The 23,669-nt window shown below is 34.7% G+C and overlaps 1 protein-coding gene across 1 annotated transcript in view; it reads left to right on the plus strand.

Moving 5' to 3' along the window:
* The window catches only part of NCAM2 (neural cell adhesion molecule 2), a 294,798-nt gene that overhangs the window by 235,022 nt on the left and 36,107 nt on the right, over window positions 1-23,669 (plus strand). The window contains exons 13-15 of the mRNA XM_066206786.1: window positions 11,196-11,315; window positions 13,359-13,480; window positions 20,804-20,984. Of these exons, the coding sequence (XP_066062883.1) occupies window positions 11,196-11,315; window positions 13,359-13,480; window positions 20,804-20,984 (423 nt within the window). The remainder of the gene's footprint in view (window positions 1-11,195; window positions 11,316-13,358; window positions 13,481-20,803; window positions 20,985-23,669) is intronic.

Raw genomic sequence — 23,669 nt, forward strand, 5'->3', positions numbered from 1 at the left:
TCTGGAACATGTCCAGGGAAGGGCAATGGTGCTGGGGAAATGTCTGGAACACAAGTCCTGTGAGGAGCAGCTGAGGGAGTTAGGGATGTTTGTCCTGTAGTAAAGGAGGCTCAGGGATGAATTTACCCTTCTCTACAACTCCCTGAAAGGACGTTGTTGCCAGGTGGGGAGCAGTCTGTTCTCCCAGGAAATTTGTGTCAGGACAAGGGGACAGAGTCTTAAACTGCAGCAAGGGAAGTCCAGGCTGAACATCAAGAGGAATTTTTTTTATTGAAAGGGTTGTTGAACTTTGGAATGGACTACCCAGGGAGTGGTGGTAGAGTCACCATCCCTGGAGTGGTTCAAGAAACAAATGGATGTGGCAGCTGACAAGCTTGCAGTTAGTCAGAGCTTGGACTCGATCTCAGAGGTCTTTTCCAACTGAAGTGATTCTGTGGGGTATTTTTGGTTGGTTTTTGGTTGGGTTTTTTGTTTTGTTTTGTTTTTTTTTGGTTTTGGTTTTGGTTTTTTGTTTTGTTTGTTTTGTTGTTTTTTTTTTTGGTGGTTTATTTTGAGAGTACGTGTGTGATACAAAGAAAGTGAATTTTGCCCAATAATCAGTGACTAGTTGAGGATAAGTTGCTAGTTTAGACCTGAGTTTCACCCTGATATATTAAAAGCAGTAACCAGGATCTTCAGATGACAAACTATGTAGTTTTTTTACACCATGAGCTACTGCATACGCATTCAATAGAAGGTATTCCAGGTGCCCCATGGAAACCAGTGAGGGCCTCATGCTTAGAAGATAATGGCTTTTGTCTACTGTGAATTCAGGTGAAGCCTACCTCACCTGCTCAGGACCTCTCAGTAACAAAGAATTCATGGGTACAGTTTTGAATGTAGGAGACCATTTTCAACTTCAGCTTTGGGTTGCAAATTTCAAATGGGATGGAAGTCACAACAGGAACTCCACTGTAAGAACTGGAAAAAAAAAAAAAGAAAAAAAAAAAGAAAAAAAAAAAAAAAAAAAAAAAAGGAAAAAAAAAATCTCACAGGAAAAAAACTGACATACAAGTAATTCTTTCTGCCCTGCAAGGGGGAGTGAGAAAATTAAGTTTCTGCCATGTATGAAATAGACTGGGATAGGATTCAGTTTGATTTATGCAATTGAGGAATGAGACAAAGTGATATAGCTCCAGCAAGAGTAGAAGAAAGGAAGGTAACTTCTGCCTCCCCCTTCAAAGTATACTGCCTTCTTCAATAATCCAGGTTAGATTCCAAACTTTGATATAGGACAGAGAATACATACTACCATTACCTACAAGCTAACAAAGAACATGTTTTTGTAGTCTCCTAATAAATGATGCTGTTTTATTTTCTGAGTTGGCTCCCATTAACCATTTTTCTCAGCCTTGGGAGGTATGCAAAAAGAGAAAAAACAATAGGATAAATGATAGTGTAAATTATATTAATGAAGGTATCAGTTGCCCTTCTGCACCGAGATTACAACTGCTATTTGTTTACTACATTTTTTAGTGTTTTGTGTTCACTCCACAAAGTATTACCTAGATGTCTTAATTCTGCTGTCTTACTGTGTTCATATTGCCTATGTAAGTTCTGTGTATTCAATGGCCTCAAATTTTTCTTTACAGGATAATTTTAAAACTAATGTCTACAGAAAGTAAATTTGATTAATGCAAATGTTTAACTTAATCAAATTTTATATCTAGCAGTATCATTTGTACTACTAAATTTGCAGCAATTATAGTGACATAAATATTTAACAATGAACCCTGCTGAGAACATTAGTCATATGTTAGAAAGCATTTTGAGCGATACTTTCTTCTCACATCATGGGGAAAATATCTGGTAGAAGTCCAAATTCCCATTGATTTCACTTTCACTTTTATTCATTTATTGTTTCATTAAACTTTTTAGTGTAGTGATTTTTAAGTGTCTGGCTGCTCCTCCAAGCAAAATCTTTGCATTAAGAGTTGTACAATAGTTTTACAGCAGAGGGCAAAATGGAGTTCCAAGAACCAAGACAGTATTCCCCTTAAATTTATAGGATCAAAAGATTTGGTTGGAAGGGATATCTGGTGTTTATCTGGTTCAGCCTCCTGCTTGAATCAAGACTACTGTCAGTCCTAGATCAGGTCAGGTGTGATTTTGTCTAACTCAGTCTCAAGTCCCAGGGATGAAGATTACTCCCTCTCTTGTCTTGGTATAACCTGTTGCAGTGCTTCATGTCTCTTCCAGTGTACCAATATTTCTAATACCTGGTCTGAACATGCAAAAAAAAAAAAAAAAAAAAAAAAAAAAAAAAGTGTGATAACTTCTTCTGAGGACCATGCCGAAGTTCACCAGCCTCCATGAGATCCAGAATTTGTATTGATTAAGTGAATGCTTCTAAATGCTATGATAGGAAACTGTTAGCCATCATTGAACATTGAAATTAAATTATTGTCCAATAAGTTGCAACACTACAAAACACTGACAGTGCTATGCACACACACACACAAAATTACAGAAGTATTTCTTAAAAGCTTGTTCTAAAACACTTATTAAATAAATAAAATTAAGGGCTAATGAGTACTGGGAGGAGACCTGACACTTTAAAACTTAGGTAATTCAGAGAGCATTTTTTTTTTTTTTAATGTGTTTGAATTGTGTGATTTTGAAGCTGAGTATGTATTTCCATTTTTACCTGTTGCATCCTGTAAAGAACGTTTTCATTCAGGATGCCTTTGTTTATTTTAACAGGATCTTCTTACAGAGAATATCAGTTGTTTCAAGGACTCTCTGTCCTGAACTTTATATGTAATGGTACTTATGAAGTTTCTAATCGTCCATTTTTTCTTTCTCCTCTCCTTTTCGTCTTCCATTTCCTTCTCCTTTTTCCCTTTCCTATTCTTTGACTTCCATTTCCCTTTCCTTTAATATCTACAAGTGCCTTTTATGGAAGTTGACTGCATCTATAAATATTTGGTATTAAGCAGCTGGCTTGATCATCATAAAGGTAGTCAAGGAAATATATAACTAAAAACTTGGAGAAAGGGATATTAAAGAGTGTGCATTTGAAATATAAATTCCATTGTAGAGGTGATGGGAAACAAAATCTATCATAGCTAGGTCCTGGTTGCACACAATTACTGATAGGATGATAATCAGTACTAATTACAGGATTTATTCATGAAATATTCTATTTTATTGTCAAATTAGTGTAACAGAAAAAATTGAAGAAGATACCAAGATAATATGGTCTATTTTATTATTTGGAGTGCAAGTATATTTTTTTTTGTAAACCTATAGCCTTAAAAAAATGCATGCATTAGCTTTTTTTTTAACTCTGCATTGGTGATTTATTTAATATGCAATTCCTGCAAGTGTGTTTCTGTTCTGAATAAAGTTGTGGAAGGTTTACTGAAACAATGATCTAGCTCAATAGATTGCTTCTGTTCCAGGCATGTTTTCTTTTTTTCCCTGTGTGCTCTGCTGCTACTCTGATTAAATACAAGTTGAGCTAAGGGTGTTTTTTAAATAAATGAACTTCTAAAGAAAATCTATTCATTGTTATACCTGAAGTTTGTTAAATGAAGAACCCCATCTTCTGGATTCATGCTGATTCAATATAATATAAATTATGTTGTCAATCCACAAATTTGCTCTTTTCTAGGCATTTTAGTTTACACTCCTGCTTGCTTTATTTTCATTAATTTATACTACTGTGCATTTTGTAACTGTAATTTTCCCATAGATTAGTTAAACTTTTCTAACTAGATTTATTTCAGTAGAAATATCAAAGAAAATGTATCTAAGAAAATCCCTGAATAAGGAGGCTACTTTTGATTCAGTTTGCAAAGTGGTATCTCAAAATCTAGCCCAAGAAAATAAATACTAAATACATGGAAGAAAGGAGCTTAACATGGTAATTGTTTTAATGTGTTTTATATTAACATAAATAAAAGTATTAAAGCCATTTTTGCCAAATGCATTTTTAATGTCAGCTACTGAAAAGTGTTTTGTAAAGAAATGACTCATGTTAGTGAACATAAGATTATATTAATTATACTTGATCTACTACACTGTGTATCTTTATTCATGGGTAATTATTTGTATTCACAGTTAAATAAACCCTTAATACTTTTATTCCAAAATAATGTAATAATTATACATTATAGTGCAAAGAATGATGGAAATTCTGAGAACAGAACCACTTTATCTGATGACTAAAATGGTAACATTTGTTTCTGGGGTTTTAGGGAATTACTTAAAGTTAGATTTTGTCTCCAATTTGAGCCAATGATTTCACTGACAATATGATTTGCCATCATTATAGTTTTTCATAGAATATGCAACTTGAAATATTTTCATTATTACAGTTAATTTATTTGTGTTTAGCTGAATTCTGACATTTATAGCCAGATGCTTGAATGAGTATTTATGAAATTAATTGTTATTTGGGCAAGGCAGGCAGATGGAACTGAGACAGCATGGCTGTTTCTGCATATGAATTAAAATTTTGTCTATTGTGTAGCAAAATCTTCTTTTTATTTTTCCCCCTGTATTTGTCCCCCGTGGCAATTTCTAACTTAATTCTGTCAATATTTCTGTGATCCAACTGTGAGTCTCAGCTAGAAAAAAAGACATTTGATACTCGTCTTCCTACTGTGCAAACACACAGAATAAACAAAACAGTTGTTGCTCATCCCAGGCAGACAGATTTTGGGCAAAGCTCCTCATATTTTGTAACATCTACAAGAGTCTCAGACATTTGTACAGAACCTTACTACTTTACTACCTTAAGTTGCCTTCCCATGACTTTTTCTCCTGCCCTTAAAAAGTACATGAGTCATCACCACAAAGAGAAATGTGTTTAAGCTTCATAAAAATGCTATTCATTTTTTTTCCCCTCTGAAAGAGATTTAGGTATTTCCAGGGGACTCAGTTTTTTTCCTTGCGGGTAGTAAACTAATGAGTAATAGGTGCAGCAAAGTGCCATTAAATCAAAACACTCCACTTATTAACGTGCACAGTAGTCAGGCTGCATTCATCCTCTGTAGTAGTATAGATTCAGATTAAAGGGAGAGAAGTAAGGAAGAGAAACCCTAAAACATCCTCAAATTTGTAATACTTCTTTGACAGAAATTTCACCCTGCCACCGCAATCTCAGATATATAGGAATGAAGCTGTTACTTCAGCAGCAATATGTCTGAGCTACTTTGTTTCAAAATAAATTTATATCCTTCTTCTGTTAGATCTGACATCCTCAAGGGATTGAATTTGGAACTGCAATAACACTGCTCTATGCAGCAGATACCTCTCCAATGAGAGCAATGTAACAATGTGTTATTTCTGTTAATTAACCTCATATAAGATCCACTTTGGGATTAATGTAGAGGAACTGCACTGCTAGTTCCCCTAACCTTCTTTTCCTTGGTAATGGTTTATGTAATATATCACAATTCTTAGAAGGTTTCTGAGGCAGATTACTTCAGTGAAAAGACAATTTAATATGCCAGACATTTTTCCTCTCATTCTACTGTAATAAAGTAACAGAAACAACCTACCCCAAACCAGAGAAGCAGCTGGGGATTTTTTTGTTTGTTTGTTTTAGTGACTTGGATTTGTGGTACAGTTTATTTCACAGCAAATCTTGTGTTAAATGTTGCTTTCCCATGGTTCATTTTGACAGCAGTTAAAATTCTGTGACAATTAAAGGAACTTCTCTAGATGAAATGCTTGCAAGCTATATTTTAAAAAGTATGAAGTTCTGCATTTTTTTCCTAACATATTTCTGTGTTTTAATTTATTAGATTTGCTTTCAAATTACAAGAATCTATAGAATAAAAAGGACTTTAATATAAAAAGGACCAACCTATTACCACATAATAGGTTAAATTTAATTTTTTATTCATTAAGGTTTAATTTTTTCTGTTGCTGGGTTTCTTTTTAATTTATGTTGACAAGATTTAAAAAACCCAACCAAACAAGCAACAATATTCATGGCATACCTTGTCAAAATATTAATAATTTTGTATTAAAGCTTTAATATAGCATACTAAACCAAAACCAATATACCTGATAACTTCTTGTGTCATGATGTTCTCCAAGGGTACCTTGAGATTTAAAGCCTCATTTATAAATGGATAACTCTAGGCTCTGAGGTCTTGTGCATCATGTCAATTTATTACCTAACTAACTTAAATTAGATAATTTATTTAATTTAGAGAGTTCACAGGAGACTGTTCTGCTTTTTCCTCTTTGGAGTATTCCTTCCAAATCTACTTCTCAATCTAAGCAGTCACTATGTGAATAATCACAGCAAAATCAATCTACAAAATTGAATTATATAGCTAAAGCTCGTAGATACTGTGATTAGAAAGACAGTATCTACTGATAAAACAGCTAGAAGAAACTGGAAAATCTCAAATTATATTCTGAAAGAAAGGGATTTCACTTTTGTTTTATCTCAAACTTGCAAGCCATCTATAAATATGTCAATGGCAAAATGTACACATACGGTATGCAGTGGACTGGTTCCTTTCACATTTCTGCTCTTAATGTGAAAGAAATCAAAATATCCATTGTGGCCAGGGCTATTTTCCTGTGAGAAAAATGTACTTGTATATAGAAAAATAAATAAGCTGATTTTATACTTAAATAACAGATACACACATTGTAAAAAAAAACTTAACCAGTTTATGAAGTATTTTCTTCCAATCTCAACACTTCTCAACAGCAAGCTGTGTAATTTTCATTTCCCTTAGACTACTCTTCAGTCCCACACTTTTTTTATTCTTTGTGAAACAACTTCTTAATCTTAATTACTCCAAGTATTCTTTTACAACTGGAGTATGTATGCTAATCCAGAACGGTTCTTTTCTTTGTTTTGCAGGAGGCCACAGTTGTAATTTTTCCTACATATATAATATATACACATCACACCATCAATGATACTAAGTGGGTCAGATTTTGAGGACCTATTACACTAACAGATATATCTGGGTTAAGTCCACAAATGTAGTTGCAAAAGTCATTGTATCTGGACACATAGTGCTCTGCAGGGGATTCTGAAGTATGCACTGATTCTTTACATACTGCATATATAAGTAATTTTATTAATTTTTACAGGTCCCAGGAGTGTTTAGAAAATTGGATCCTTAGGTTTCATGTGGTTAAGACATTTGCATTTTCTTAAATGTAGACTCATAGTTGTGCTTTTATGTTGTTTAAATTTTAAAAACATTTACAGTAGCATTAATATTTGGTATGCCCTCAGGTTTCTTTTCAGTGAAATTATTCATCCTTGGAAAGTAATCATGGCTGAAAGGCAAGTCAAATACTGCTACTGCTTAGTCACGTTTTAAATTTCATCTTAACAGAACTAAATGTTACATCTCCTAATTCTGTTCTTATTCTCATGATGATACATTATTTTTTCATGATGTGATTATACTTTAGAATTCAATATTTTAAAATATCATAAAATGATAAAGCTAAAACATGCTGGAAGACAATCAATTCTACTGCTCTATTTACAAGAAAACAATTATGTTTCAATAGGAAATACATGCAAAATGCCTATAATAGAGTGTGAAATGTAGAAGTTACTGTTTTTCCAAAATCATTAAATCTTAGCTTCACACTTAATGGGAACTCTGTTGGACTGCTGTAGAAACTAAAGAAATAGAAAATCTAATAAATCTGGACTGAAAAGAATAAAGAATATGGACAAAAATAATTATGCTTTCATTGAATATATAACTTCAAAAGAAAGCCTAAAGCAACTAAAAAAATACTCCTTTATAATGAAAAAAATTAGGCTCCCTAAGGACTGATATTACTGCCTCTTTTTTAAGATATTATATTTCTACAGACACTTGTAAAGCACTACAGCCCTTGCTTTCCTGGGCAAGACAAATGCTCTTGTGCCCTTAATCAAGTCCACCTAATTTCCGTCCATTCCCCAGTATGAATGTGACATATGGAGGGCTCATCACAGAGCTGGCAAACAGCAACCAGGCAATTGCTGGAGAGAAAATAAAAGGAATCTTTCTTCTAAATGCAGGGTAGTGTTCCAAGAACTCTGCATCGATCCGCATTTCTAAGTGCATACTCAACACTGCTTTTTAGTTAATACAGCATTATGATATTATTTATAATGTATTCCCATAAAGGTTTCCAGAGTCCAACATTATTTTACTGGATTTTACTTCTAGATTTACTATTGTATTCTTTGTACTTTTTGGCAAGCTTTACCCCTGTTTTCTGCTTCAGATGGCATGTTTAGGTAGAATCATAGAGCTAGGTTTTGTGAATGATCACTATCAGGAATTCAGTCTGATTTCTGAAATCATGTCCTAAGTTGCCACCCCTTTGCTTCCCAAGTTTGGGTTTTTTTAAATGTATAATTTAATTATTATTACATTTATGTATTTCCATACGCCTCCTCTGAAATATGTACAAACCTGCCTAATTCTCTTTCAGGTCCTCAGTATATAACTCAGATCTCTTTCTTTGACCATAATAGGCACATTTCATTTTAGGTCTTGAACCTATTCTTGAGCTGGCAGAGAGGAGCACCAGAAAGTCACCATCAATGTGCATGTAGATGCATTTTGGAGTACAGATCAAGGACAGTTGATACTGCTGTCCATGAAGGAAAAATGGCAGGTTATGAACTGTATGAAGGTGGCTGGAACATGCATTTTGTGCCAGTTGACAGCAAGGAGGATGGAAAAATTCCATCATTTTTTTTGCCAGACTCATGTCTCCTATGTGTGACCCTGGCTGGATATCACTTGACCACCACAGCCTCTATATCCCTTACCTGTGAGATTGGACAGGGGGGAGAACATGTAAAAAAAGGCTCATGAGATAAAGACAGGGAGAGATTCATGCATCAATTATCATCATGGGCAAAACAGACTCAGCTTGGGGAAATTATTGAATATATTATCAGCCAAAATCAGAGCAGGATAATGAGAAGTAAAACAAGTCTTAAAAACACCTTCCCACCACTTCTCCTTCTTTCCCAGCTTTACCTTTTCCCCCACAGGGAGACAGAGAATGGGGATAATGGTCACAGAAACAGAGAATCACTACGTTGGAAGAGACCTTCAAGATCATCAATTCCAACCAATGCCCTAACACCTCAACTAAACCTTGGCACCAAGTGCCACATACAGTCTTTCTTTAAACACATCAGGGATTGTGACTCCACCACCTCCCTGGGCAGACAATTCCAGTACTTTATCATTCTTTCTGTAAAAAATATTTTCCTAATATTCAACCTGTACTTTCCTTGGTGCAGCTGAAGGCTCTGTCTCCTCGTGCTGTCAGTTACTGCTTGGTGAAAGAGACCAACCCCCACCTGACTACAGTCACCTTTCATGAGATTGTAGAGAGTGATAAGGTCACCTCTGAGTCTCCTTTTCTCCAGGCTAAACAACCCCAGCTCCCTCAGTAGTTCCTCATAGTACTTGTGTCCCAAGCCCCTCAACAGCCTTGTTGCCCTCCTCTAGAGGTGCTCAAGCATGTCAATGCCCTTCCTAAACTGAGGGGCCAGAACTGGACACAGCACTGAAGGTGTGGCCTCACCAGTGCTGAGTACAGGGGAAGAATGACCTCCCTGCTCCTGCTTGCCAGGATTCCTGATACGGGCCTAGTGACATTGGCCTTCTTGGCCACGAGGGCACAGCTGGCTCAAGCTCAGCTGCTGTTAACAGTACCCCCAGGTCCCTTTCCTCCTGGGCACTGTCCAGCCACACCGTCCCCAGCCTATAATGCTGCAAGGGGTTATTGTGGCAAAAATGCAGGACTTGGCACTTGGACTGATTAAACTTCATCTTGTTAGACTCTGCCCATCCATCCAACCATTCCAGGTCCCTCTGCAGAGCCCTTCTACCTCCCAACAGATCAACACACACTCCCAGCTTAGTGTCATCTGAAAGACTCAATACTCTCATCCATGTAATCAGTAAAGATATTGAACAGAACTGGGCCTAGTACAGACCCCTGGGGAACACCACTGGTGACTGTCCCCAGCTGGATGCAGCACCATTCCCCACCACTCTCTGGGCCCGGCCATCCAGCCAATTCCTGACCCAGCAAAGAGTGCTCCTGTCCAAGCTGTGGGCTGCCACCTTGTCCAGGAGTGTGCTGTGGGAGACAGTGTCAAAAGCCTTGCTGAAGTCCAGGTACACAACATGCACAGCCTTTCCTGCATCCACCAGCACAGGGACCCTCCCTTGTGGAACAGTTCTCCAAGAACTTCTCCAGCGTGGGTCTCTCTTCCCCAGGATCAGTTCATTGAGGACAAGCTGCTTCAGTGTGGTCCCCGACAGAGTCACAAGTCCTACCAGGAATTCTGCTCTGGCATGGGCTCCTGGAATGGGTCTGCAGGTCCCCTTTCAGGACTCTCTTCCAGTACAGGCTTCCCACAGGGTCAAAGCCCTCTCTCAGCATCTATTTGCTCTGGTGGGTGCCACTTCCATGGGCTGCAGGTGGATCTCTGCATCCCCATGGTCTCCCATGGGCTGTAGGGGCACTGCTGCATCTCTATGGGCTGCACCATGAGCTGCAGGGTAATCTCAGCTCTGGTTCCTGGAGCACTTCCTGCCCCTCCTTCTGCTCTGACCTGGGTGTCTGTAGGGCTGCTCCTCTCACAGCCTCATCCTGCTCTTCTCTGGCCACAAAAACATCTGCACAATACCTTTTTTCCATCTTAAATATGTTATCACAGATGGTTGCTGTTGCTGATGGGCTCAGACTTGGCCAGAAGTGGGTCAATCCTTGAGCCAGCTGGAATTGGCTCTGTCAGACATGGGAGAAGCTTCCAGCACCTTCTCACTGAAGCCACTCCTGTAGCTGCCTTGCTACCAAAACCTGGCTGTGCAGACCCAATGCACGGTGCTCACAACCTGAACATAAAATATCGATCCCCGTTAAGGTCCTTAATTGTTGCTTCTCTAATGCTGATTTTGCTGTTCCTTCAGAAGCATAATTTGCTCAGTCACAACAAAGATTTTATGCAAATTAAGAAAGGGACTATTAGCACTCAGCAAAAAAGCTAAGTTTGAAACCAATGTACTGGAAGAATGTAAGACTCATAAATTTACAAGTGAAGAAAGCAAATTATGAAATTGTCTTATTTTTCTTTTTATTACTTCATTAAATTTTATTCCTTTTTTTTTTTTTTTTCTTTCCTTTAGCTATCGTTGTTCTGAGCAATTTGGAACCAAACACAACATATGAAATCAAAGTAGCTGCTGTAAATGGAAAAGGGCAAGGAGAGTATAGCAAAATTGAGATCTTTCAGACCTTACCTGTCCGTGAGTAATACTTGTGCTGTTAAATGAAAATTATTATTATTATTATATCTCTAGATTTGAATTATGATTCACTGTAGATAATGTTTCAGGTTTATAATCCACTCCCCAGTGTACATCGGTCTTTACATTCTTTCTCAGAAATCATGTTTAGTTATTCCACCCTTTGAAGTATGAGTGAACTGAAATTGGAGAATTTATCCCATTATCTTACATTTTTGAGATTCAGAAAAGTCTTTTTTTGATATAATGGAGCACGAGCCATGAAAGTTACTAGAATAAGGATTTTTTTCTCATTAATACTCAGGATATTATCCACATCAAAGAGAAGTGAATTGGCCATTTCTGGAGACGTTTCTTCAACAAATTATGCTGCTATTGTTCTGCAATTATCAAGCCTCAAACAGGAATTTTAAGCTATGGAAGAAATGATGAGAATAAATTGTTTTAACTGTGACTACATGCACATGAGAAATTCTATGAAATCAATTCTGTATTTGTAATAACTATAGGCCAGAGATTCAGATTAAAATATTAAAGGCAAATGAAAAATATTTTTTTCCAAATTTCTTTAAATAGAAACAACAGTAAATAAATTAAATACACAGAGAGAAGAAAAGCAAAAGAATTAGCAGATGGCAGTGTATAGTAATCAAACAGACATGTTGAAATACATCAGCAGCTACTGCCAGACAAGTCTGTCTGTTGCAACCGAACTGTTTCCTGAATAGGGTGTTACTCAGTGTAGCTAATATTGGCCCTAAGGGAATGAGCAATAAAAGTAATGTAACTACAAAGAACACAAAATATTTCTGTGATATTAGATTAGATTGCATTAAGGGTAATATTGTATTATATTATATTATTTTATAATATATTATATTATAATATCTTATATTATATTATACATTTCTTCTCTCCCAAAACAATATCTTGGCAGCTTACAAAATTATTTTTCATTGAAGAATAAATATATTCTAAATATATCCCAGGAGACATAAAACAATTTCCTATTACTCCTATTATCACGTTGATGGAAGAACGACAGAAACTTAAAGACATTATATATATATAAATATATATATATATATATATATATATATATATATATATATATATGTTATCTGATAGAAAGCTAGATAAGTTTTATGTTGTGATATGAGTTTATCCACACTTTAGTAAGTGTTAAACACGAATATTACAATTATTTCTAAAGGAAAAGTATCTCCCTGGGTAAATGCACATTTACAGATATTTTGAAGATAAGACACTTTAGTATATATTCATTTAGGATCTATTTTTAAAAATGTAATAGGCATTGCATATAGAAAAAATAATCTGTGGATTTTTGACTAGGAAAGAGTCTTAAAGTGGCTGTTAATCTTTTGAGTGCATTTTTAAGACTACTTTTATCTTCTCATTATAAATAAGACATTTGGTTTTAGTTTTAAAAATATTATTCTTTATATCTATTCTTAATATTCACTTATCTAAGAAGAAGTTATTCTTAAATAACTTGTTATCTAATTTGACTTGGTAGATTTATTGGAGAGTAAATTTACTTTAAATATAAAAACTGAATTTAGAAATCTCATATAGTATTAAATGTTATGCTTAAGTTGTGGATGCTTTCCTGTAAGAGAGTGTCTTCTAAACTTCAGTGTCAGTAGCAGGTTACCAACCTTGCTGAATTTATGACTAAATCATTTTGGAAGGAAATTCCATTTAAAAGTTTTGTGAGTCAGAATGTCTCAAAGAAATGAATAATTCTTTCATACTTCACATGATTTTGTTTCCCTGTATAAGGGATCTACATAAGAACATATTTCAAGCACAGTATTTAACATTCTTATAGAGGCTGTAGTGGTTAAAATGATCATACTGATTTTAAGATTTTAATTAATATTATTATGGACAAATTCCTAGCTGTAATTTAAGAGTTATCTCACTGCTGAACTATTATTATTATTATTATTATTATTATTATTATTATTATTATTATTATTATTATTATTATTATTATTTACTGTTTGTTTCATTATTTAGGGGAGCCAAGCCCCCCTTCAATTCATGGACAACCAGAGAGTGGCAAGAGTTTTAAACTTAGCATAACTAAACAAGATGATGGAGGTGCCCCCATACTGGAATATATTGTCAAATACAGAAGTGTAAGTATTTCAGTATTAGGTATTAATTAAAATAATTGAATTATGCTTGTTAATATCTGCTTTTAATGCAGAGAAATTTGTTGACATTATTTGAAATTTACCAAAGTGGTTTGCATTCCAGAAAATAATAAAATTATATATATATATATAAAATGTTTTCTTTTCTAACTCAGTTGCAGATGCCAGATTATAAAATAAAAATTGAAAAAAAAAAAAAAAAACCAAAAAACACACAGCTATTCCTAAAGGTATACTGAAAATTCATCTTATCAAGAAAACTATATTCTTCTTCCGTTGCATAGTAAAAGCAGGACATTCATGTTCAGCTTTTAAAAACACAGTAAATTAACAAATGTAAAAATTACACACTTAAAGGTTGCTTAAAATTACACACGTAAAGCAAATTTATAATCTATTTTAAAAGCATCTGTATTGGTAGAAAGCTGTATTGCAGTGCTCCATATTAATTGTAAATGACATTAATTAGCTGATCATGTTTCAATATATTCTATCTGCCTGAATTGCAAGTCTCATCTTACAGAAGCCAAATAACTGGCACATGGTTGAGTTTCAGGGAATTTCATGAATTTCAGGACACATGTCTGTTCTTAGACAGCCATTGAGTAGAACTTTTTGACATTCTGTCATCTAGACAGCTCTGTTTTGGTGTTCTCTCATCAAATCTGGTAAGCTTAGAAAACAGGCTTTTCTGCAGTATATAATTAATAAAAAAAATAAAAAAAAAAGTTGTGTGGGGTTTTTTTAATTACTATTAATAATGTAGCTAAAATGCACTTCCTTGTACACTATATTTAGAGATTATTGGATTGAAGAAGTATCTGCAGAGCTCAGAAATGTGATGTGTTTAATTCCAAAGTGTGCATTTTTAAAAAATTCCCTTTTATAGTACTTTTATCTGACTAGACCCATTTTACTGGAATGTTACAGCAGAATTTCATGTCCATTAGGAGTCTACAAAATCGGGAATGTAATCTTGGATATCTAGGCATATTAAATGGAAGATATAAATGGGTTCTTTATTCACAAAAAGAAGCAGTTTCGAGAAATTAACTATAGAACCTGTTGGAATATTACCAAAAAGGAAAAGACACTTCTTTAACTTGTAATAGGTTTTTTGTCACATTTCCTATATCTGCGATAATGTAACTTTTTGATGATAGTCTAGGGAGTATCCAAGTGCTAAATCTGGTATGTAAAATTATTCTCCTATGCTAAATACAGCCAAAGAAGATGAGTAGCTCCAAATTAATTGAGAAGTATTTGGTAGCACTCTTTAGAGTAGTGTGAGGGAATGACCAGAAGTTATTCTGCTATCACTGATCCCGAAATCTTATTTCATCTTCTTAAATGACTTTCTGTCCAGTGGATACAGTTGACATAAAAGAAAACTAATTGCAAAGAAGACAAGGGTAGTAAAATATGCAATACAGGATAAAAATAGAGTTTTGCAGGATTGAACTTCCTAGTTAGATTACAATGCCTTTAAGTATTTACCGCTGAGTAAAAAATAAACTGTTCAGATATAATACATTCATGCAGCATGTGGATTTTAATGTTTTTATGATTCAAATGAGCTAAATTCTTTTGGTTCTACCCCAAAAATTTTTTAGAAATCTGATTTTGATCTGATGTTTTGACTAAGGTACAATATTATAGTATATAGATGACTTTTCCTGTGCATTGTTGGAAGGTAAATGTACAGTTTAATCAGTAACTGGAAACTTAAATGGTTACTGAAGAAGAAAACTTTTCCTTGAACCTCGAATCCTTAACTTCTTGAGCTTTCCAGGTGAGAAAGCAATTTGACTAAATTACGGTCCTTTCTACAACAAAAGAAACAGAATGATTTTTTTGGTGTTTTAATCAGAAAGAATGAATTCTATTTAAAGTTCATAATTATCTGTTGACTGCTTCTCTTCTATCTTCCCTAATGGTTGTGTTTAATTAGCTTTCCTATAACTCTTGCCAGCACCTGGACTAATGTATATGCTTACATGTTTGAATAGCATATTTGAAAACAGCCTGTTCTTCAGTGGCTTTTTCTTGAAAATGTTAATTCACCCATGTTTAAGTTTTATACAGATTTATTTTTTTGAAGCTGGGGGAAGGACAGCTTTTAAGATTTTAAAGCAATATTATAGCCTGGTTGAGGACAATTGGTAAGTTTTTTTCTGGAAATCATGTATTTCATTCTGTTGAATATTCCTTTCCTAGCATCAGTTTCTTCCTATTATGGGCAGGAATTACTGACTACAGGCAGCTTGACATTTTCTTCTGTGTTCCAGAGTATTAGGTACTGTGCAATTTTTATGATTAGCAGCCTCAATTTCTTTCATGCTGTGGCACTAAGACAGTTGAGACAGCCTGAAAAAGTTTCACTGATGGCACATATTGGCTTCAAAGTTACCTTAGGAGAGAATAGGAAGGGAGAGAGTATAACGAGGGGAAACTGCTCCCCACTAACCAGCTGGAAAGAGCAGTGATGGGAATTCTCTAGGGAAGCATCTCGTCTGATGCCAGAGATGACCAGCCAACCACACTTCTCATAGAAACTCTTTAATATTATTTCCTGGGGGCCCGTTCAAGCCTCCATTTGGTTCTTCTGCTTATGGTGCTTCTATAAGCATGAGAGTTGGTTGGGATACCCATGATGACGTGCTGGTGTTTCACAACAGATGTGAAGCTTTATCCATGAAATTATGGAAAAGTGTACTAAATTTGTAAATGACTGTTATCTGATGGGACATTTACTAAGTACCAGAGTAATAAATTAAAACTGAAAGGGGAGAGTTAAGGACACAAGGAGGACCAGGAGGAGGCAGCAGTTGGGATGCAGGGGAGCAGCTGTCACTGCAGCTCTGGGCAGGGAGGTGACCAGGCACAGACAGACAAGAGAAAGGCAGGCTACAAGTCAGCCTTTGGAAAGTTTTGACACTGCTTAAACTTACTTCAGAATGCTTAAAAAGAAAGTTCTGAATAGGTATCTTAGCATTTCTCTATTGCCAGGTCACAGAATGCCAACAGTGGGCTGGGAAAAAAAAGGGGAAAAAAAAAGAGTTTGATGAGGGGTTTTTTTGTTTCTTCCTGGCAGGGGAAATTTTAGTAAATATTTAGAATTAGAACAGAATAATAAAAATAAACCCTTTTATGATTATGAACCTTTTGATAGAAGCAAGAAAATTGTACTTAAGTGACTGGTTTTTACAGGCCTAAAAGTTGTTCACTTGCCCTTGACCTGTGCCAGGGTTACTCTTAATGCTTTGAATTTTGGCAGATAAGAGTCTGATAGTTTTATGTGCTCCGCTCTGGAGCACATTTACTCATTTTGACTGTGTTAATGTAGGACATGTAAATTTTGTTCCTTCATGGTGGGTTCTACAACAAATGTTATAGAATATTTTAAAAGAGATAATTTTGCATTTACTCCCACTCTGAGACACCTCCCAAGATACAGGTAAATGCTTTTGCATCTCTAGATTCCAGTCTACCTGCCAGATCCTCTGACTTTCTTTGCATTTTTAACATCATATATATTACCAGCTGTTTTGTGCTTGGTTCAGTATTTGCCTCTAAATTTTATTACCTGTATTAACCAGCCCTAGAAATCCCCGATCTAGTGTAATTAATTCTTGTGAAGTTACTGCTTTGAATGTTCATGTTTTCTTCTGTGAGGATTTCTTGGTATTTGTTCTTGCCAGCTTTTAAGACAGCGTAGTGTCTCCTGTCCATTTTTTCATCACAAGGACCACCATAAGTCTGAGCCGAGCTTTCAGCTGAACAATTTAGAGAGGATGGAGAATAAGGGAAGAGTTGAAGGAGGTTAATCACTTTTTCTGACTTTTTATGAGATCCCAGAGACTGTGATTTTGGATACAATATAGAATGATCATTAAAGAGAGAGATGTTGTTTTCCAGACTAGTAAACTGCTGCCTAAACAATGGATTGGCTTTACTTCCACTGTTGTCAGGTGTGCTGTCAGTTTTGAGAAGCAGTTAAGTCATGGTAGACTGGAGTTTTACACTGCTTTGTTTAGGTTTTGGTTGGTTTTGTGGGTTTACTTGTTTCAGGGGGGTGGTTTTGGTTTTGCCAGGGCATTTAGATGATTAAGCTACAGCTGTTTTAAAAACCTAGCTCTTAGACTCTTCTTAAATAAATTTGGCTGATACTTATATTATTAAAAAAAAAAAATGAAGCCAAAACCATGAAAAGCCAATATACACACATTTAAGAAATAATGATGTGAGGATTTTGTGGTTGATTTTGTTCTGTATTAATATAAGGCTGAAGAGTAATGGAAGTGGGCAGTAAAATCCCCAGAACTGCCAGTCACTGGCTGGGTTATCAGTGGCCTTTTGTAAAGGAGTATTTCTGCATAATATGAAACAAAATAAGATGTAAATAAAGGAATAGTTTAATCTCTGACGTTGCAGATCCCATCACAGTTCCTGTAAATGTGCATTTGTTGCTTGATGTCAATGATTATTGAAGGTATTTATGTTAATTCACCCCCCAAACTAGACCACTGTTTGTAATTTAGAAGTTTCATTCCTTTTGTTGTAGAACACTGTGCATATGTAGAGCTTTCTATAAATTTTAAGAATTAATAACAGAACAACCTAATAAGGTACAGTGATCTCTTATGGTTCTCTCTTCTACTCCTTAAGCTACAATTTAAAGGATCCTATAATAAACAGGGAGATCTGTGCAAGATTTACTTGGCAGACCCATGATTTGTGTTCTCATCACTCTTTTTCCATTTTTACACTTGTAGTAAATCAAACGTGGATACATTACTGAGTTCTGCTTAGAGGAAAGTATTGAAAATGCAATATAGCTGAAATAACAGCTATAATGAAGGACAGAAGAGTGCTTTGGTTTGGGGGGAGGGGTGTTTCTTGGGGTTTTTTGTGGGGTTGTTTTGGTTTGGTTTTGGTTTGGGTTTGTTTTTTTTTTTTTCTTTCTTCTTTTTCTTCTTTTAGAAGCCATAGGCAGACAGTACTCTGAAAGATTTCATCTGTTTGTCTTTAGAATACATCTTGCTTTCCAGATACTTTATTCCCCTTCCTCCTAACTTGTGTTTGTTACTCTTCAAAAAAGTTTTCTGTCTTTGCACTCAGAGCTTGGACTTTATTTCATTTATCTCAATTCACCCATTTGGTTTCAGTTTCAATTAAATTATGGTATCTCTGGCATAGCATATGCAGGTATCCTGTTACATTTAAACTCATTCATTATTTTTCATCTGGCCAAATTGTAGAATACCTGCTTTTTGATTTGTTCTTCTGTCTGCAGAAGTGCAGCCTCATTCTATTCATCACATAGATTTTTGCAGTTTGTTCTCAAAATATACTCATATCTCTGTTTGCAATATAATCTTTTTCTGCAGGAACTGTATTAGCCTGAATCTTTAGTTTCCATCTCAGTATATGTTTTTGTCTTTCTGTGTTTCTGAAACCCTTTGGAATTCCCTAGTATATTCACATGGCATCTGTGCACAATACTGAGATTATGGAGGGAACTTCTGATTCATGTTGATATTCTTTGTAATCTACCTGTATTTTTTCTTACTCCTCCCATATCTCACCAATTTAAATAGCCATTAAAATACATTGCTATGTAACGCTGCTATTCCTAATATCACTTAGAAATATTTTCATATCTATATTGCAATGAGTACGAGTTCCTTGTATTTCAACAGTGTTATGCAAAAATATATTTTATAAAAAGAGTTTAATATAGTGACAATGTGAGTGAGTTCACTCAGGGTCAAGTCAAGTGATTGCAATAGAAAGTATCCATCAGGATATGGGAAAATATCTTTTACAGAAAATACCATTCTCACTGTATGGTGAGCAAACTGTTTTTACTCCAGTGTATGTATTTTTTTTTTTTAATGATTTGTAATGGACCTACCATTCTGCTGTTTTGAATTAGTCTGTCACTGCACTCAGTAGGAGCTTCCACCTGGATGGAAATATTCCTGAAAACAGGTTTTGTTGGATTTTGGTCATTCTCAGAAATATTATGTGACAATTGCAATGCTAATGCAGAAAAAGCAAGAAAGTTTATGAAAAGGTGAAGTCAGTATGGAAAAGTTGCCAGCTTCAGAGCTGATCACAAATAAATTATTGCAGCAGTGCATAGAAGGGAATTTAGTGTGTCCTTTATTTTCTGAAGACTGGGGAGAAAAAAAAAAGTCATAAGGAACATGATTGAACTCTCTAAATTAGATGCTGTTTTCTCTGAAACTTGTATCAGTGAAGAGCAAGATGCTTCAGCAAAGGGCCTAAATATAAGCTGCTGAGTAGTGTCCAGCTAAAAAGTTATATTTGCAGCTATTATAAGTTTGTTCAGCTTTAAATTTAATGATGTGGCTTGTACCCACTGATTGGGTCTGTGCTGCTGTATGGGTTGGATGGCCAAGATTTGTCTCTCCAGAGATATTTTTGCCATGTTATTGTACCTCAGTGTCCTGTAAGAGTAGTACTGCATGGATTCTTACTGTTATTGGTTGTCCTTTAAACAAGATGACTTTTTTTGTTTGACAATATATATTGTTTTATCCTTCTACCTGTTAGTAATTGTGTAATTTCTACTTGTATGAAAAAATAATTAAATGTATTTTTGCACTCAAAGTAGTGATAGCAAAGGTAAGATTTATGAAAAGCGAGAGTTAAGTTTACAACCTAAGTCCTCATTTGTTCCCTTTGTATAGATGTCTTAATTACCTTAACTAAGAGAAATTATGAGGATCCTTTTTTGCCTAGAACACCATCCTAAAGATTTGCATGTATCCTCTCACAGGTCTAGACACAGTATTTCATACTTTCTCAATGATGTTTATATTCTTTCATACAACCTCGTTTGTGAAATGTTCCTATTTGCTACAATTAATATATATTTTCATTAATTAACTAATGTATGCATAAGCACAGCTGGACTCATGAAAAATTGAAGACTGAGTTTAATGGGAAGTTTCTTTGAATGAATATTGATCAAAATGTAATTGAAATGTCTGTATAAAGTAAACTTCTTAGATAATTTTTTTTAGCATTTTATTATATAAGTGACTAGCCTGCTGTTCTATAAAATAAAAAACAGTATTTGAGCAAAGAAAAAATTGAAGCCAAAAAGTTTTAAAGGGTTGACCACAAAGTCCTCTAAATCCACATTGTGGAAACATGATACGCAGTTGTCAAACTTGCAAAAAGCCTAAGTACTCAGAACTCCAAAATTAGATTATTTTAGACAAATAATACAAGAGTTTGGGAGAACTGAAACAAATATTTTCATCTTTACAGAAAGATAAGGAAGACCAGTGGCTAGAGAAAAAAGTACAGGGTAGTAGAGACCACATTATCTTAGAGCATCTTCAATGGACCATGGGTTACGAAGTGCAAATTACAGCTGCCAACAGACTGGGTTACTCTGAGCCTACATTGTATGAATTCAGCATGCCACCAAAGCCGAACATTATTACAGGTAAGTTAATTCCATCGTGTTTTGTCTCTATGAATTATTTCCAACTCATACGACATTGTACATTGTTGAACATAATGTAACTCAAGTCTTGGACTGAAAAAATGTGAAACCCCTGACTTTATTATCAGCAAAAATTTGATTCAGGACCCTTAAATGGGATCCTGTCTCCTACTTTTCTCTTAGTAATAAAGTTATTTTCAAGTATAGAAGAAACATTGTTGCTTCAACCCTGTTGATGGCACTTGACAAGAAATACAGTATTTAAGATTCACCTGCTTTTCAAGTTGCCTTGCACTGCCTATTGTCTGGTTAAGCCAGTTATTTGCTAGAAATCTTGATTTCAGTCCCATCTCTACGTATGCTTTGAGCTACACAGGAAATAAAGGCATTTATGTTAGTGTCCGATGAGGTTAAGGCTTCAAATTAGTCTTTTTAGGTACTGTCTGAATGATTCACCCTAACATAGTGATCAAACAGTCTTCTATGAGGCTGATTTACAAAATTTGAAAACTATAGAAACTTTGTTCATATTTTTAAGAGTGTAAATAGGAGGGTTTGAAATTCCCTTTAAGAAAAACTGTATACAGTTAAGAGTGAGGGTAGGAGCTTTAATTCTTGCCAATATAAGGCTTTATTTTGATGCAACAATGAAAAATTGTTTAGCAAACAATAAACCTAAAATAAGGTGTTTTCAGAAGTAGTGTGGGTAATTTTAGTTTTTATAAAGAAAATGCTATGAGGAAGACATTTCAAACTTTTAATTAAAATTATAAGCTACATCTTTAATAATTATTTCCAAATTAGATCAGTATCATCACTACCACTTGAAAAATCAGATTCTAAATCCTCTAACATAGTGTTTTCTGACGGCCATTTTCCAAATTGTTAGTGTAATAGAATCAACAAAAAACTTACCACATAAATACAGTGGCAAATATATTAAAATGTATACTATATCAATACCTGTATTTCAATCTGAACACCTAACTAGCATTGGTAGAGTGCCAGTGAGCTGGAATAAGTCATGGACTAGCATGCCATCAGAAAATTTTTAAATAACTGGCTATTTTTTTCTTGTCTCTTGTGAGTTTCCTTCAAATATATTTTCAGGAAAGTTATCTCAAGATCTCTGCAACACTTTTGAATATTCCATTGCTGTTGATTTTTTTTTTTTTTTTAATTTTGGAGGCATACTTACCTCTTATTTTTTTAAAAGAAAACACATTTTTCATTCATTTAGAGACTCAGATCCAGTTCTAGTACAAATATTTGTTTTATGCACTTGAATTGAAGTAAAGTTGATTTGCATCTTGATTGAAATTCAAGGTCTCAATGGGTTCTGTGTACTTGTTTGTAAATAGGCACGGCCTTGTGATTGCCATCATTCAGAAATAAAATTTCCCATGATTGAAAAAGAAAATGGAAAAAGAAATGTAGGGAAACTCCTTGTCCCAAGGAAATAAAAACATCTGTCAAGTAGAAAAAAAAAAGTAAAAACTTACTTAGGGAAGGGATAGGCCATTTTTTAACTTTGCATATTTGAAACATAAATATTACTTCTTTTGCAATGTATTCTAAGTTTAGCCTTTTTATCATTATGTATACTATTCCATAGTATTGCCACAGCTGCTGTTGGAGAGAAATTTAATTCTACTCTGTAAATGATAACATAGGTGGTCTCTAGACATTCAAGTAAAAAGTAGCTTAGTTAATTTAATTTCAGAAGAAAGACAGAACATTTCTCTCTAAAAACAGTTTTAGAGATGCTTAGGGGCTTTTTCCTTTCAATGCTTTCCCATAACCTCTAAGCAGTTGTAAGAAGTCTGTTACACTATTTACTTCAAGTCTTCTTTATATGAATCATTACTGCAATTATGATTGTGGAACTAATTAGTTTCCTTGACAACTGTTTTTTCGAAGCCTGAAAAAGGGTGTGAAATTCCCATCATAATAACATTCAGTAGGCAATTTTTAAAAGTATGTCAAAAGGCATTTAGAATAAGTGGAACAATACTGTTCATATTCATAAGTTAGCATGATTATCTTGTTTTGAAATGGCATAATATTAAAATCACAATATAATATTGTATACATATATTCATAATGATGCAAAAATTTAAATGTAATCTGTTAAAATGTAATTGTTTTTGTGTATAAAGTGTTTGAATTTGAGCTGAAATATTCTTTCTTATGTCTGTCAACTATAATGAAACCACTATTTGTTTGAGGCTTTGGTATTAACAGCTAGGTCTCTCCAGATGAGTTTTGAAAAGGACATAGGCAACAAGAATGAAAGTGGGTAGACTTCTGAAAGAAATCTGCATCATTTGTCCTGCGCTCTGTTAGTAGCTACAGTAATCGAGGTTTCCTTTCATATTATTAATGTAATTATTGAAAAGCCTCCAAGACTCTGGAAGGCTTTCATCTGTATTTGCCCAAATCTGTGTCACTTTAGCTGAACTGAGTGTCTGGCTCAAAACTTAAACAGAAATAAATATGTAGACCCTATCTATGCAATCTCATGCATATTACTAATGCCAAGAGACTTTTATGATCCTCTAAGTATGTTGTTGGCTAACTATATATAACATAATACCCTGGTGAAGTGTGTCCAAGATAATGCAGTAAATCAGAGAACTGAAGGGAGATGTAAGCAAGGATATGTTGGTTGTCCTTCAGTAGATG

Source organism: Chamaea fasciata, unplaced genomic scaffold (genome assembly GCF_029207755.1).
Source record: "Chamaea fasciata isolate MVZ Bird 193981 ecotype frontalis unplaced genomic scaffold, bChaFas1.0.hap1 SCAF_2, whole genome shotgun sequence".
NCBI classification, from domain to species: domain Eukaryota; kingdom Metazoa; phylum Chordata; class Aves; order Passeriformes; family Sylviidae; genus Chamaea; species Chamaea fasciata.